The sequence below is a fragment of the Myiozetetes cayanensis genome, unplaced genomic scaffold (assembly GCF_022539395.1).
Source record: "Myiozetetes cayanensis isolate MyiCay16 unplaced genomic scaffold, myiCay2020 scf2-11, whole genome shotgun sequence".
NCBI lineage: Eukaryota > Metazoa > Chordata > Aves > Passeriformes > Tyrannidae > Myiozetetes > Myiozetetes cayanensis.
In genome coordinates this window covers 27,354,610-27,369,465 of record NW_026087411.1, presented here as the reverse complement: position 1 = coordinate 27,369,465, position 14,856 = coordinate 27,354,610, and the positions used below count along the sequence as shown (strand labels likewise).

The 14,856-nt window shown below is 40.3% G+C and overlaps 1 protein-coding gene across 4 annotated transcripts in view; it reads right to left on the bottom strand.

Moving 5' to 3' along the window:
• The window catches only part of TTC7A (tetratricopeptide repeat domain 7A), a 200,298-nt gene that overhangs the window by 176,258 nt on the left and 9,184 nt on the right, over positions 1 to 14,856 (bottom strand). For all 4 annotated transcript variants that reach the window (XR_007628882.1, XR_007628883.1, XR_007628884.1 and 1 more), the window contains 2 exons: positions 3,583 to 3,713; positions 1,317 to 1,438 (listed from right to left, as the gene is read on the bottom strand). Coding sequence is in view for 1 of the 4 variants with exons in the window: in XM_050314945.1 (XP_050170902.1) it covers positions 1,317 to 1,438; positions 3,583 to 3,713 (253 nt within the window). In the remaining 3 variants the exon portion in view is untranslated. The remainder of the gene's footprint in view (positions 1 to 1,316; positions 1,439 to 3,582; positions 3,714 to 14,856) is intronic.

The window sequence follows — 14,856 nt, the reverse complement described above, 5'->3', positions numbered from 1 at the left end:
CCCCAGCTCACCTGGGAAAACCACATATCTATCTACCTATCCCTTGCTGTCAAGCTGATACTGAGACTATGCTTTTTAAGTCCATACTTTCTTTATGCATAAACTTGCACTTGCCTGACTAAAGGGGTCACTTCACAACATAGAGCTTTGGGCTTTTGTAAGCCTTCAGGTTAAACAAGGCTTACCTGAAGGTACCTCTCATGGATAGCTTAAGGGTACAGCTTCACTGTATGTGCAGGCTTTTAATTAAAGAATGAGAAACAGTGGCTATTCACAGTTGTATTTAAAGTAATTCTTGTGAGATAAAAAAATAGCAAAAAATCCTTAAACAAGAAGTAACCTCCTCCAACAGAATCAAAAAATGGTACCAATTTTCTACAGAAAAATTTAAATTGATTTTTGCTGGGATTTGTTTTTCCTAGTTCTCAATCTTTCAATTTTTTCTCATTTTTGCTTTCTTCTCCATTTTACTCAGCAGGTAAAAAAAGCCAAAATTAAATACTTGCAAAGATAGTTTGCAGTAAGAAATTCAGTATCTGATTCCTTAAGAATAAATGGGATATTATAGTGCAAGGAAAGGACTAGGAAAGGATGGACTCTCACAACTACACATGTGGAAGAGACACTCTCCCACATGACAATGTCTCCATCAGATAACCAGAGCTGATTATGTTTTGAATGCATGGCCTGATTTAGGGCACAGCGTGCCCTCTGGATGGTCTTTGGAAGTGGCAATTTACTCTTTTCTGCTGATCTTGAGAAGGTTTTCCACAGGTGAAATTCATTGTAGGTTTGCACATACCAACTCCTCTCACCCTTCTGAGGTTCACTGGGAGCTGTATTTCAGAGGCATAATAAATACCACAGAGCAACACTGCTTCTGCATGTGTTCTTCATAGTAAAACCACACAGATTTGGGTTACTGACTGGGTCATTCAAGAACTTAAACACACAAATAAACAGAAGAAACTACCTGTAAGACTTCACTGAACTCTAAATCAGGCCCTGTGGCTGCACATTTTAAGAGCACACAGCTGTGTAAATTCGATTCTGTCTTTACGGTCTAACTCCCCTCATCTCCACAGGGAGCAGAGCTGAGGCAAGACAAGAAAATTGTTCTACTCCACCCTACCTGCGGGTCTGGAAAAAAAGGCTAAGGACTCTTAAGGGAGGAGAACAGGGAAGGACACTGAGGGAACTTGAGGTGAGTCAGCAGCAAAAAAGTCATAACAGAAGATATAAGAAAAAACTAAGCCTTCATCTGTTCTGAGACAAAACGTGCAATATTATTTTTATTAACATCTGCATCCACCTACCCCTTCTTTAAATGAGTCACGTAGGCACTCTGTAGAGCTGCTTCCAGAAAGTACGAAAGTTCAAACTCGGAGTAAGTCATGCTGCTGCCCTTCACACTCCTTGAATGTGTGTTGTTTAAGGTCTGTGAGGGGAGGAAAGAAACATCTGGGATTACAGACAACTGTTTGAACTAGTCAGGTCCTCATGAGCCATTGACATCTACAACAATAAAACATTAGCTTCTGCCATCAGATTCCTTTCAGACTACTTGAAAACTTCATTAAATATTCAAAAACCTTTTCAAGTCAATTTTAAAATAAACTACACAATGACTTCCATGAAATATTCTTCATGCAATATGAGTTTTGAAACACCATCACTTATTACTTTCCTTTATTAAATTAAGTAGAAAACCACACATTAACATCCACAGCTTCAGAAGTACTACTCAAACTACAGAGATCCAGCATCTTGCCCAGAAATATTAAATGCAATGTTTGAGTAGGTATATCCAGTTTTATGTAACACAAATATTTGTAAAGAATTAGTAAGCCATCAGGAGTACTGACTGATGGAAGAATCTTATCCTTTCCTGTTTCTCCTATCAAATCCTTCTTGGTTTTGCTTCCTTACTAGTAACAAGCAACTTTCATTGCTGAATGTGGACTCTCCAAATCAGGGTTTTACATCTAGGACTGGAGAAGGACTATGAACTTTTAGGACTATGAACTTTTAGTACACCTATCAGTACTCCTGCATCCTTGTCTCTATGTCTAGAAGACAATCACATGAAAGGAGATTGTAGTGACATCAAGATTGGTCTCCTCCCAGTAACAAGTGACAGGATAAGAGGAAATGGCCTTGAGTTGTGCCAGGGGAGGTTTAGACTAGTTATTAGGATAAATTTCTTCATTGAAAGAGTGGTTAGACATTGGAACAGGCCTTCCAGGGAACTGGTGGAATCTCCATCCCTGGAAGTGTTCAAAAGGCATATGGTCATGACACCTGGGGACATGGTTTAGAGGTGAACCATGGTAGTGCTAAATTAATGGCCGGCTTGATAATCTCAAAGGCCTTTTCCAACCTTACTGATTCTATGATTCTAAGTGAATGAATTACATTTAAAACTGTTTCACTTCTTTGCAGACCCAAGCTGTCAGTAAAAAAATTTAGCATCCAGTGCTGCCAGGAACTCATCCTTCCAACAATGGAAGGACACTACTTAATCTGAAATAAAAAAGCCATTCATTTTTTTCCTGCAAAGAAACAAGACTAGAAAATTTGTTAGCTGCCTTTTTTAATGAATTTTTATACATGCATTAAACTCATTTTTTCTTGTTTCAATGCAGTTAAAAACAAAACCTGAAACAGAAACACATGTTTGCTAATGGGAAGAGCAGAATGCCTGGTCAGAAAGCCAAAGGCCTTTAAGTTAGAGAACAGATAACATGCATTGCCCTCAATATAGCTGATGTCAAGCATAACATGTGGCAAAGGAATAGCATGGAAGTACATGATACGTCCTGTAAAATCAGCTTGGCAAAGTTGCAGAGTCAGAGACCTCTAAGCATGTACCCGGCAAGTGAGTAGCTCATGTTACCTGCATGTCTTCGTGGAGGGCTCACAGTACTCATCTTGCTCAGCATCCCAGCCAACCACTGACTAAGCAGTTACTTGCTACTAATCATAGAATCACAGAATGGCTTGGGTTGATAGGGACCTTAAAGATCACCTAACTCCAACCCCCCTGCCACTCCAACCCACCTTTCACTAAACCAGGCTGATCAGAGCCCCAGCCAGCCTAGCCTTGAACACTTCCAGGGATGGGGGATGTAGGTTCTAAATGATCTAGATTCCTCCTGGTTCACTTGAATAAGGTGAAGCACTGGCAATTAAACTGCTATGGCTGACCCAAAAAGGTTTTTTTCATCTTGTTAGGGATCTTAATATCCACTACTGTGTATCGTTTATACAGCAGGTAAACGATACACACTGATGCCAGCACTTGCCATGCAAGTTTGTAGTCCCTCCTTAGTACAAGCTAAATTTGAGATACCACCTGACCATATCTGAAGCATTTGGTGTTTTACCACAGGTAAACCAGCTAAACTGCTATTCTGCAACTGATTTTACTGACACATCTCACTCCTTCCAGCTTGTTCTCATACTGTCTACGATCACTGTTTACCACATGACATTTCCCCATCATTTTTTCATTTTTGCTGTCAAACCACTGAAAATTCCACCCAGGCCACCAGGCAACACCCTGAGCACATTTCTTCTTACCTTCTCAAGCTCCTGCAAGTACACTTGGGCAATGACACACGCTCTCTCAAAACAAGCCATGACTTCCTCCTCCCTTTCACACAGTCGAGCACGTGAGGCAATTGAGTTGGTCGAGCGCTCCAGTGACATACCTGCAAAATGGCAACACCTTCTTTAACTGAAGCCGACCAACAGTAGTATGGCCATATTATTCTTAATTTACCAGTTGACAGGAAAGTTTTTCCATGTGTGGGTTTCCCTCTCATTCTGATGACTTTCAGGACAACACCCCCAAGGAAAATGCAATTCCTACACATGCAGGGTATCTTTGTCATGCTTCTAGAACACACAGTGCCACTGCACACTCCTACAGTGCCTTTCAAACATTTTATAAAGAGAGCACATACAGTCACCTCTGGTGGGAATGAGCAAACAGAGAAACGAAGGTCTGTATTTCCAAAGACAGCTATAGATTTTGAGTGCTTCAATTCAGTGAAACCCTGGCACTGAATCTGATAATTTCTAGGCATCTGCTACTTCAAGTGAAGCTTTCAATAAAGGGTAGTTTTGAGATGGAGGGGGGAAAACAACAAAAAAACAACTGGAAAATGATACTGAAACAAAGCTGGAAAATCTGAGGCCTCTCTTGGAAAATCTGAGCACAAGCAAACTGCTCATGGACAAACAGCAAGCTCTTGGCAAGAGACTCTTAACCACAAGATCACCCTCTTTTCCAAAGAAAGGAAAAAACTCTGGGTTTTGTACTACTAAAACTCTTTCTTGTTTCATGATCCAACACCACCGACAAACAAGGAGTATGTGCTCCTGGCACAGATCCACAGAGGTGACAAAAGAAGAGAGTTCAGCTGTCCAGACAGCCTTTCCAAGGAAGCTGTTTCGGCCGCTGTAAGACGTTGCAAAGGATTCTGTCCCACATGAGGAGCCACCACCCATACCCAGAGCCAGACTTTCCTGGGCTCCTGCAGTCCCAGGAGGCACAGCACCTCAGCATTGCTCACTTCAGGCAACAAACTGCTGTGAGGCAGCAACGGGCAGCCAGGTTTACAGTACAGGCACTCATGCTGGAGGAGCCTGAAGTTCCTAGGCAGTCTTAGCTTTGTTTACTTCTAATGTTCAACATTTGTTTTGTCCCCTTGGTTACTCTGCTAGGAGTTTCCCTATCTCATGTCTTACATTTGAGCCAGAAACAAGCAGTTAGTTCAGTGGGTTGGGAAGAGAAGATGCTTCACTGGTTCAAGCTCAGGATGTGGCTCCCCGCTCCTGCCCTCTTCCAAGTCAGATGCATGCGCCATGTTCCCTCAAAAACCTGTATCTTGGTGGAACACGTTAGTACCTTTCACCTCTGAAAATCTGGATCAGAGTAGAACAGGAGGACTGGATTTACTTCAAACTGACTGTGTGCGTGGGACAGGGATGACAATCATTTTGCTGCTTTTAACTGCAGCCCATTCTGTGTTCTCTCCTTTCTTCTGACGTACACCTTGGACAGCATCCAGATATAACAGATTTCGTCTCTAGTCCATCTATAAAGTCTCTGCCTTTATATCATGGGTTGTTTTCCTATTATTTCAGTGCTACTATTTCCCAACCCTCTTGCTATGTAATGAATGAAGTGCAAAAGAGGACATTAACTTCCTCTATAGAAAAAACAAACCACAAATATCCAGTGCTACAGCTAGAACAAATAGCCTACAAATATTCTTCTTAGATCTGTCTATTTTATCCACCTCTGAATTTCTAGTCATTCCCCTTAACTGAAAATAAATTTTAAGAAGTGTACATTTCAGAGCCACCATCCCCTTAAGTGCAAAGTGAGGCTGAGGGCCCTGAAAAAAAATCCAGTATAATCCACTCACATTCATACACATGCAGCATTTAATCAAACTGCAAGAGCCATCCTAGCACAGTCTGTATGGGGGTGTTTATCGTGGGAGATGTCACACAGAGAGAACAGATAAAAAGCCATTTACATACATGGTACAGCCCACTGCGAGGAGTTACTATCTCTAAGCTCTGACACAGGGAGGAAAGCAAGCAGCCTTTGCCAGCATCAAGTACTGACAACGAAGATGCCCATCCATGCAGTCAGAAAAACAGAGCTGGGGCTGATCAGAGACAGGGGAACAAACATCTCTAAAAGGGTTCTTTGCCACAGTAAGCATACAGCAATATACAGTGTATTAAAACAGATACCACGCCACACTGAACTACTTGTAAAGGGCAAGAAGGAAATATGAGCCACATGATGTGGCATTAGTCATGGTTCTTTGTGCTAATACCATATGCACTGATCTGATGTCACTCAAGTATAAAACATTCTACAGAATCCGAAGAGGGCTATTCTTCCCTACCACAGAAATGCAATGAAAAGGAAAATTAAAGCAAGCAGACAGCAAATCCAGCACACAAGGAGAAAAAACAGAAGGAAAACAACATAAGTTCCCTGTCCCTGCAGCCATCAATTCAGTTTTCACAATACAAAGCCCCAGCAATTACAGATTTGCCTGGGGTGCAGTTGGGTAAGACTGTTGACAAGCCCTCCAGTGCTGAGAACACTCTTCCCCATTCCCCTGATAACTGGGGAATATCAGCACAGAAAAAAATTCTGCAAGAAATATTTTTTAATTCAACTCAGTTTCCAAAAAGTGTCAGAAAGCCATGAAAGTGTACGCTACTTCCACACTAGATTTAGCAAGAAAAGCGGAGCTACTGCTAAGGCAGAATTAGCTTCCAAGTAAAGCATAAAGCCATACAGCTTTCTTGGTAGCTGGTTAAGATAAAGGGACTTCAGTATTTTTCACAACCAGTTGTGGTAAGTATTTCAGTAAGGAAAGCTTAAAACTTACCTATGCTTTTTCTCATATGAATGAGGTGCCCAAATTTAAATGTAGATTACATACATACCCTAGTAATTTTTATATAGTGGATACACAGATTTCTAATAGCATATGGCCCAAGATCAAGATTTCAAAAGACACATGTTCTCAGATTATCCTTTTAAAAAAGAACAAACTCTACCCACTTCAGAGGCAGTAACTTTCTATGTATAGAAATGCTGCTTTTCTTTTCTGCATAAAGATAAGGCTTCCATTCACCTCCTCTACTTCTCCCAAAGATTTATCTCTGGCTCTTCACCTTTCTGTAATCTTTGCCCCTTCTTCTCTGCTCCCAGATCTAAGACGCATTTATGTCAGAAAGAAACCCAAATCCATAGGGTTTGTAAGACATATCACTGAACTAATTTCTTCCTAGAGCTGAAATGCACTGCTCTCATTTATGGAAATCTGAAAGGGGAAATTTCAGGAATTTTCCACTTTAATCTCACTCAGTCCTTGCCATGGGAAGACATCATATCTTCCAGAACTGGAACATCCATATGCACGTGGGCACATGGTAGCTGATTCTCAGCAACACAAATGAGATGAAAATCGCTGGGGAATGGTGGGTTCACAGGTATAAAGAATTCGGGGTCAGCAGCAGCACATAACTTTCATCAACAGTCATGCAGCTCCTAAAACCCCATAGCCAAGGAGTATGAGAGCTACTTGGCCATCTAAACAAGGGATCAAAGAAACACAACAGCACAAAGAGCATGAAGTCAACCTCTTGTGCTGTGTCCCACTGCCATGCTCGTGTTGAACACATCTATGGCAACCTGAAACCAAAGACAGCTTAGGACAGAACTTACAGCCCTGCCAACTGCACTAGCCCCAGTCTGCAGAGCAAGGTTACAGCATCTAAGCTCCTGCGCCACACAGACAGGCAAGCCTGGCCAAAAGCCAGCATGATGCTAAGCTAAGTGCAAGCAATAGTTTTACTCTAGCTACAGGAAGGTTAAGTCATTTGTCTTGAGGTAAGCCACGCGTGAACATGCTGCATGGCAACTGCTGCAAGGAGACTGGTTGTGTGCACATTCTCACTCTGGTGAGTGCCAGGTCATTCTGGGTCGCTGTCCTCAGGCAGAGGGTGCACTTCATTTCTAGCATGTGGCCTTCAGAAGTGTCGCTCCAGGAAATCAATTAGCATTGAAACAAGACTATTTTTAAGACTAGCTCTTCAAATATATACACGCACGCTGACTAATCAAAAGTCCAGCAGAATGCTAAACGGTTTTCAAAGCCAGAATTAAAAAGCATAACCAAACTATTCTAGAGATGGTATTAACAACAAGCCTGCCCTATCAGGTATGGTTTGAATTTCAGAGTGCAGCCCTCAACCAAGCTACGTCATTACAGGTGTCTTGGAAAACAAAATAGCTTGGACCTCAATAAGCCAAAGCAGCAGTCAGGATTAGGTTGACACAGGCAAGACCCAGCACTATACACTATTTCTGCCACAATTCACAGCAGTTTAAATAATTCACAACCTGGTCTTGACACTCATCTCCTCAGCAATCAAGCTATGATTTTTTTAGCAGGGCTTATTTGCAATGCAAAAGAAGAAGAGGGGGAAGAAAGGCCTAGAAGCCCTTGGCTTTGAACACATTCATTCATACGGTACCCCATGAAAGGTGGGGAGGAAAGGACAAGTTTTGTTTTTCAAGAAAACAGCACATGCTTCTTTCATTGCTGCTTCCTATTATATAGGATTGTTGTATATTCCCAGCAATCTGTTCTAATCTTGAGGTATTTTTTATGTAAAAGTCTCAAAGGTAGAAAGGCAGAAAATTCCAGTAACCCTAATAAAGTTATCTGAAGACCTTTCTGACCGTTAGCTGGGAATGAAGCTGAAAATTTCAGTAACTTCTGCACAGTTGCTCAGTTGCATCAATGCAGAACTCAAGACTCCTACTCCCAGCCTCCCTGCTAGATGCAATAAACCAATACTAACAATGTTACTCTAATTATCATCAAATTAAGACCTCTATCTGGTTAGACTTGTAATTACAGCTAAAGCTGATTGCTAAAACTAGGACAGCATTTTGATGGAGCGGCTATGAAGCCAAAAGGCAGCAAGCGCAGCCCTGATAGACAACCTCAGCCATCTACCCTTGATCAATGCCATGTAGGCTCTGCATCACACTGCATATCTTATGCATAGCAGAAATCAGCAGTCTTAATCCAAAGACACTTATTTTTCAGAGCATATCCAGACTCACTGCCTATCAGCTGGCAGCTCTTAAGCTTCAAGCATGTCTTTAAACCTTAGCTTTAACCTGTAATATACTAGTCTTCAATCTTTTTGGTCATATACCCTCTAAGGAAAAAAAATATTGAGCATGCACACCCAAAATGCACATATAGTTATGTACACACATTGGTTATATTTATTTTTTAAACAATATAGGTAACATGCTACTGACAACCACACGTCATCACTAAAAAGGCCTGCAAATTCAGAACACTGGACCTTTTGCAAAAGCAAAAAAGGCATAATTCACCTTGAAGTTTGACAACTATTTAAACCCTTTTCCATGAAACAACCACTGAGCTTTGCTGTGGTGCAAAAGATTTTCATGGTCACTCCCTATCTCATTACGAATTATTGTAAAAATTCTATTTAAAAGTCTCCTGTTTACAAAGTTAACCCCATTGATGACATCTTACAGCACTTCGTGCACTTCTGGGTGCCACTGTGCTGTCAAGTAGTTCTCAGTGTATTTCATTATCAGATCAGAATCTGGCAAACTCCTTTAAGCTGAGACATGTTAGAAACACTTGTACTTCTATGCAACTGCATACCAAGCATCTCACACTGCACAGTTTCTTCTAATACTAATACCTGTTTTTTCAAATCTTTGGCAATGTCTTCTGTGAATCTTTCAAAGGAATGCATTTCAGTTTGCTGCCATATTGCTTTTTGTGTATTATTTCAGCCATTTTTCCACAGCATGAGAAACAAGTGTTTCCCCACTGGTATGTGGGTTTTCATATTCTGCTTTCGCATAAGAAATCTCAAAAGAGGTTTCGAAAAATTTAAGTTTAATGAATTTTTTAGAAGTACAGAATTGAGAACGATTGGACTTCAAACATCACTGATTGCATCCAATTAGACCGTCATTGTTTTTACATGATCAAAGACCTCATGGTAAGAGTAGAGTAGGCTCTGCCATTTTCTTATTGTTTACTCGTGGTCCCATTACTAGTATTACCTGAAATCCACAGTTTCTTTGAGGGAATTTTTAAGCTACTTGTCTATTTCATAAGGGTTAGGTTCATTAAAACTAGACAATATAATCCATAAATCCACTTAACTAGGTACAGGTCTTCAATAAACTGAAGTGAACAAACAACTGAGGATGCCTTGTGAGCCCCGCTGCACTGTGGAACACCCTTCTCTTTTGCAAGACATTTTCATAGGATCTACATGACATGGGAACCTCTGACATATAGACTGTGAGAGGGCACCACTGTCAATACAATACATTAGTAAAGCTTAATTTCAATGTGTTGGTTTTTGGGTTTTTTTGGTGATGGTGGGTTTGTTTGTTTTAAGAAAAAATAATAGTTACAATATTTTTCTTCTGCACCTCAGTGGATCATCAAGCTCACCCACTGGGTCACACACTTTGGGGACCACTGCTATAAAATATTAATTGTTCTGGTACAGGAGGCCACCTCTGTCCCATGACATGAAAATACATCTACTGGAGCAACACTCTAAGGCACAGCAAACACAGGGGTGATCAGCAATCTCTTACAGTCCCTCATCTAAAGACTTGGTCAGCACCATCCAAATCCATAAACTTTCAGGGCATGTTACAAAAATTACTTTTTTTTTCCCTAGTCTAAATACAACAGAAAGAAGTAGAAGAGGAAAAATGAAAAGTGGAGGAGGCATAAGGGAGAGAGATGGTGCTGATGACCAAGTGTTGGAATTCATTCAGCTTGAGTTCATCTGCATCACAGTCAGGCAGCATCACCAGTAAGAAAGTTCTTTTCCAGCTGCAGTCAGAGTCACTGAGTCAGGCTATCCCTCAAATCCTTTGTTCAGTTTTGGGCCCCTGTGTTCAGTTTAGTGGTTAACTCAGCAGTGCTGGGTTAATGATTGGACTCTGTGATTTTAGAGGTCTTTTCCAACCTAAATGACTCTATGATTATGTGTGGATTTTGGGAGCACCAGGGAGAAAAAAGATGGGTAATTCTTGTTTTACTACGCTGATTCACATCAAGCACTCAGGCCAACTACTTAAAGTTATCAGAACTGGCAGAGCCTGCAAGGACTAACAGGCTTGTTGCCCTGTCTCTTTAAAAGCCGGTCAGAGACATCCAAAGCTTACTCCAGGGCAAACCAGCACATGGAACTTTCCCACAGCCACTGGACACAAACCATGCTACACAACACAGCCCCAGCATGACACTGGCATCACAGCCATCTAAAAGCTACCTCTAGCTTAGGCCATCTGAGAGTACATTTGCACTTGTTTTCTTCTAGTGGAAGTAGAAGTAAAGTTACATGTTGTCTCATGGAACCTTACAAACACTGTACATTCCCTGTTCCATTTCCTCAGAAAAGCACATGCAAATATTCTTGTACCTCCTGGTACCGCTAATCCCACTGTTTCAGAGAACTAAACTGTAGCACAGAAGGTGAAGAAGGTTTTATGCGTTGTGTGCAACCAGCACCTGCAACTCTGTGGAGATAGGAATAGAAGAATAATGAAACTTTACCATCACAGAAACCAAATCACATTAACAAAAGTAATCATACGTTACTTCCTTTTTTCACTTTCCAAATCTCAGTAATCTGTATTTAGTGGCCTGCAACTAGCTCTCCTCAGAAGTCTAAAGTCATATCCATGCTGATTTGTGCATACCTGATTGTGCTAAACCAACTACTTCTAAAAAATGAAATATCTAATCCAACAGCAGAGAAGAACACAGGGAGTGCAGTGGGAAAGCTTAAGAGCACCAAGAACATCAAGGCTGGGCTTGGCAGCTCTTTCACATCCCACTCTTTCACTTCCAGCTTGGTGCCAAGCTGGAAAGCAATGGTACCAATGTATACAATTCACCAACATGCAACACTTTCAAAGTCACCACTGTCACAAGAGCAACTCCAAACTCTTACACTCCCATCCTGAAACCCCAAATAAGACATACTGATAACCAGGCCCTTTTATAAAGACATCAATATCTACAAAGTGGGGATTTTGCCTATCAGACAGCTACTCTGATGCCAACATGAATTAACAGCATGCTTCCTGTCTTGCTGTCAGAACTGTGAAAACTAGCACTTTGAAGTGCATACCAGGTATAGAACAAAGCCTCTCTCTCTCTGATGTGGATTAACATTTAAAAGATGCACCTTTTGCCAAGCAAAAATGAAAACAAGTTCTGCCAACAAAACGTCTTACCCTGAGTTACTCACATTTTAATGTCCTATTGCATCACACATCCTTCTAGCTGGGACTCAATTTTTCTAATGGCCAGGTAAGAAAACTGATTTTATTATTTAAGCTCTTTAAAGGACCCCATCTCCCCATAGTTCTCAGTGTTCAGAGAACTGAATCTTAACCCTTTGTAGTCATCAGAGGATACCAACAAAAGAATTTGTGCCCTGCCCTATCTGACTCTTAAAAAAAAAAAAAACAAACAAAACAAAAAACAAAAAATGAACATTTTTTTTCTTCTACTATGTCCCACTAAGTTCTACTTAGTCACAGCAGCAGCTGAAATGACTGACGGAAGTAACCTCACCAAGTAGCTGCCAGTAGAGGAAACAGCAGTTAAGGAACAGAGACTAGTGCAAGCCAATATAATCTCAAAAGCAGCACATACGTTAACAAAGCTGCACACTGGCAAGTGCTGATCACCCTCACAAAGCCCACTATCACTGAAGAGCTATATATTTGTATGAAAAAAGTGAAATCAAAGTTTTAGATAACTTTTCCTTCAACTATCACCCAAACCTATGTTTTTCTCGTCTTAATTTTATGTCCCATATAATTCTGGCTCTTCACAATCAACAAGCTTTCCCAAAGACCATGAAGAACACTGGTGCTGTATTTAGGAAAGTGTTAGCCAGCACTGGTGGGCAGGTTACAAATAGAAGTGACTTGGGACCCCTGGGAAGTCAGAATATGGTAAGATAACAACCCTTCTGGTTTAAACAGGATTATCAAGGGAGAGAACATTTAGAATTTCAAGTAAAAGCCTAATGCCATAATGTCAACAGTACCTAGACATCATACTTGACACTGAAACTAATGGGGAGAGACAGGGAGAGAATTCAGGCTCTCGGGACTTTTTCCCCTGCACCTCACAACCTACTGCCCATTTCTACTGAAGGGGTACATTAGAGCACATTGCCCTCGGGTCAGTCAGTAACAGCACTGCAGGCAGGATGAAAACTCAGCTTCTAAGGAGCGTGGGGGTGGTGTGTCAGTTGTGATGGAAGGAGGGGAAGAAGATCTGGGTTCCCTCTTTTGTTACCACTAGCAGATTTGAGTATTTTCTTTGTAGTCATGTGGCTCCTAAACTAAAATATTGAAATAGACCACCTTATCTTGACTTATGCAACTACAACCTGCTTTTACTTTTTTACTTCTCCCCATTAGTGCCCAGAGAGATCATAAAGCACGTTACTTACTTGAACATGAAAAAAATGTCATCAACCTTCCATTAATCCATTTCCTACACTTGTCTCAGTTGACAAGACAAGGTAAGTTCTTACACAGGAAGATAAACACACACTATCTCTATTTAGGTATTAGAGTAAAGCTTTTTTTAAACAACTTCAAGAACTCTTAAAAATGGGTCTGCAGTAAAGATCCGAAGCACAAGAGTAGGCATAACCACTGGGAGGGGATTTTTTGGCATACAAAAAGCAGAACTGTATTCCAAACACTTGTCTGGAAAAAGGAGAAGACATCTTGAAAACCGTTATGCCATCTGAAACCAGAAGAAGGTTCAGAAAGAGCACGTACAGCCTGTTAAGAGGCTGAGAGGTTTATAAAACATGGCCTGAATTAAAAATGCTTCCTGTAAAAAGAAGTTAAAAATGTAAATTCACTTTCCAAAGAAGATTATGAAATAAACCATGACCCTGCAAAACCACACACTGTTTCTAAACCCAGTTTATCTGCACTCGAAGTTGTTCAATCTGCTGGCATTCAGAATCATTGCACACCGTCTGTATTCCAGAACACTTCACAGTTTATTACCATCTCACTTATCAAAAACTAAGTGGACAAAAGTCTCATCCCAGATAAGGTAACTGGAAACTCTAATTAAAAGTAAGGCTGCTTAAGTTAAGCTGATAACACACAATAACTTATTAACATTATTTGAATGGAATATATCCCTGCACTATGGGATCGGTAGCATTTAGTAAAAAAACCGAACTGGAGAAGTTAGTGGCTTAGGATCTGAAATAAATACTATTTCAGTAGTTCATCAAACCCTTAAAATAGAGGTGCTCTCTTCCAGAGAGGAAAAAAATAAAACAAGGGAAAAAACCCCACCTGTCTTTCTCCCTTTCAGTTCTTTCCACTAATTTAGTTCAATGAGCCAACAAAGCTTTGACTAAATAAAACCAAATAGGAAAGCTTATTTTTTCCCATTTTAATCTACAGACTAAAAAAAGCCAAACATGACATCTATCAGCTTTAACATTAATCAGAAATACTAAGTGAATAAAATTAATTTGTTAAACTGAGAAGATTCTTAATCAAATTCTTTAGTGAGGAGGGAAAAGTAGATTTATCAGAACATAGCTTTGCAATAAAGCTATCTTTAACTGTACATTTTATTCTACTTTCCAAACAAATGCAGCTGAACAAAAATCTCACCTAGGAAATTCATCAACATGTAGAAAACCAGATTAGAAAAATGAATGACACACTAGCATATGTCTAAATTAAAGACTCTAATGAAGTGTATGAACAAGTGCATGACACATCCTCTGATTAGCTAGAATGAACAACTTTAATACCAAACTTAAATTTACTGAATGCAAATCTACTGTTTTTAACAGTAGTGGAAGCCAACAAAATAAGAAACTAATTAAGCAGTGCAAGCATAAAGAAAGTTTAAAACAGATTATTCAAATGTTGAGGCTTCAGTTAATCAGTTTAAAACTATGATTAAACCTAGCGAGAAGTTTTCAAACCATCCAACTAAAAGGTCAAGTTTTTTGTTTATTATCTCTGTGTGGTATCACCATTTTTGTTCCAGAACACCACCATAACCTCCAAACAACCACTTCCAGCATTACAAACTCAAGACAAAGATTTCACATGGGGCGAAAGCAGAACAATACACTTCCAAGCATACCAGCCTCACTGTCACTGAAGTTTTAAAAGATATAATCACAAAAGAAGCAGGAACTTAT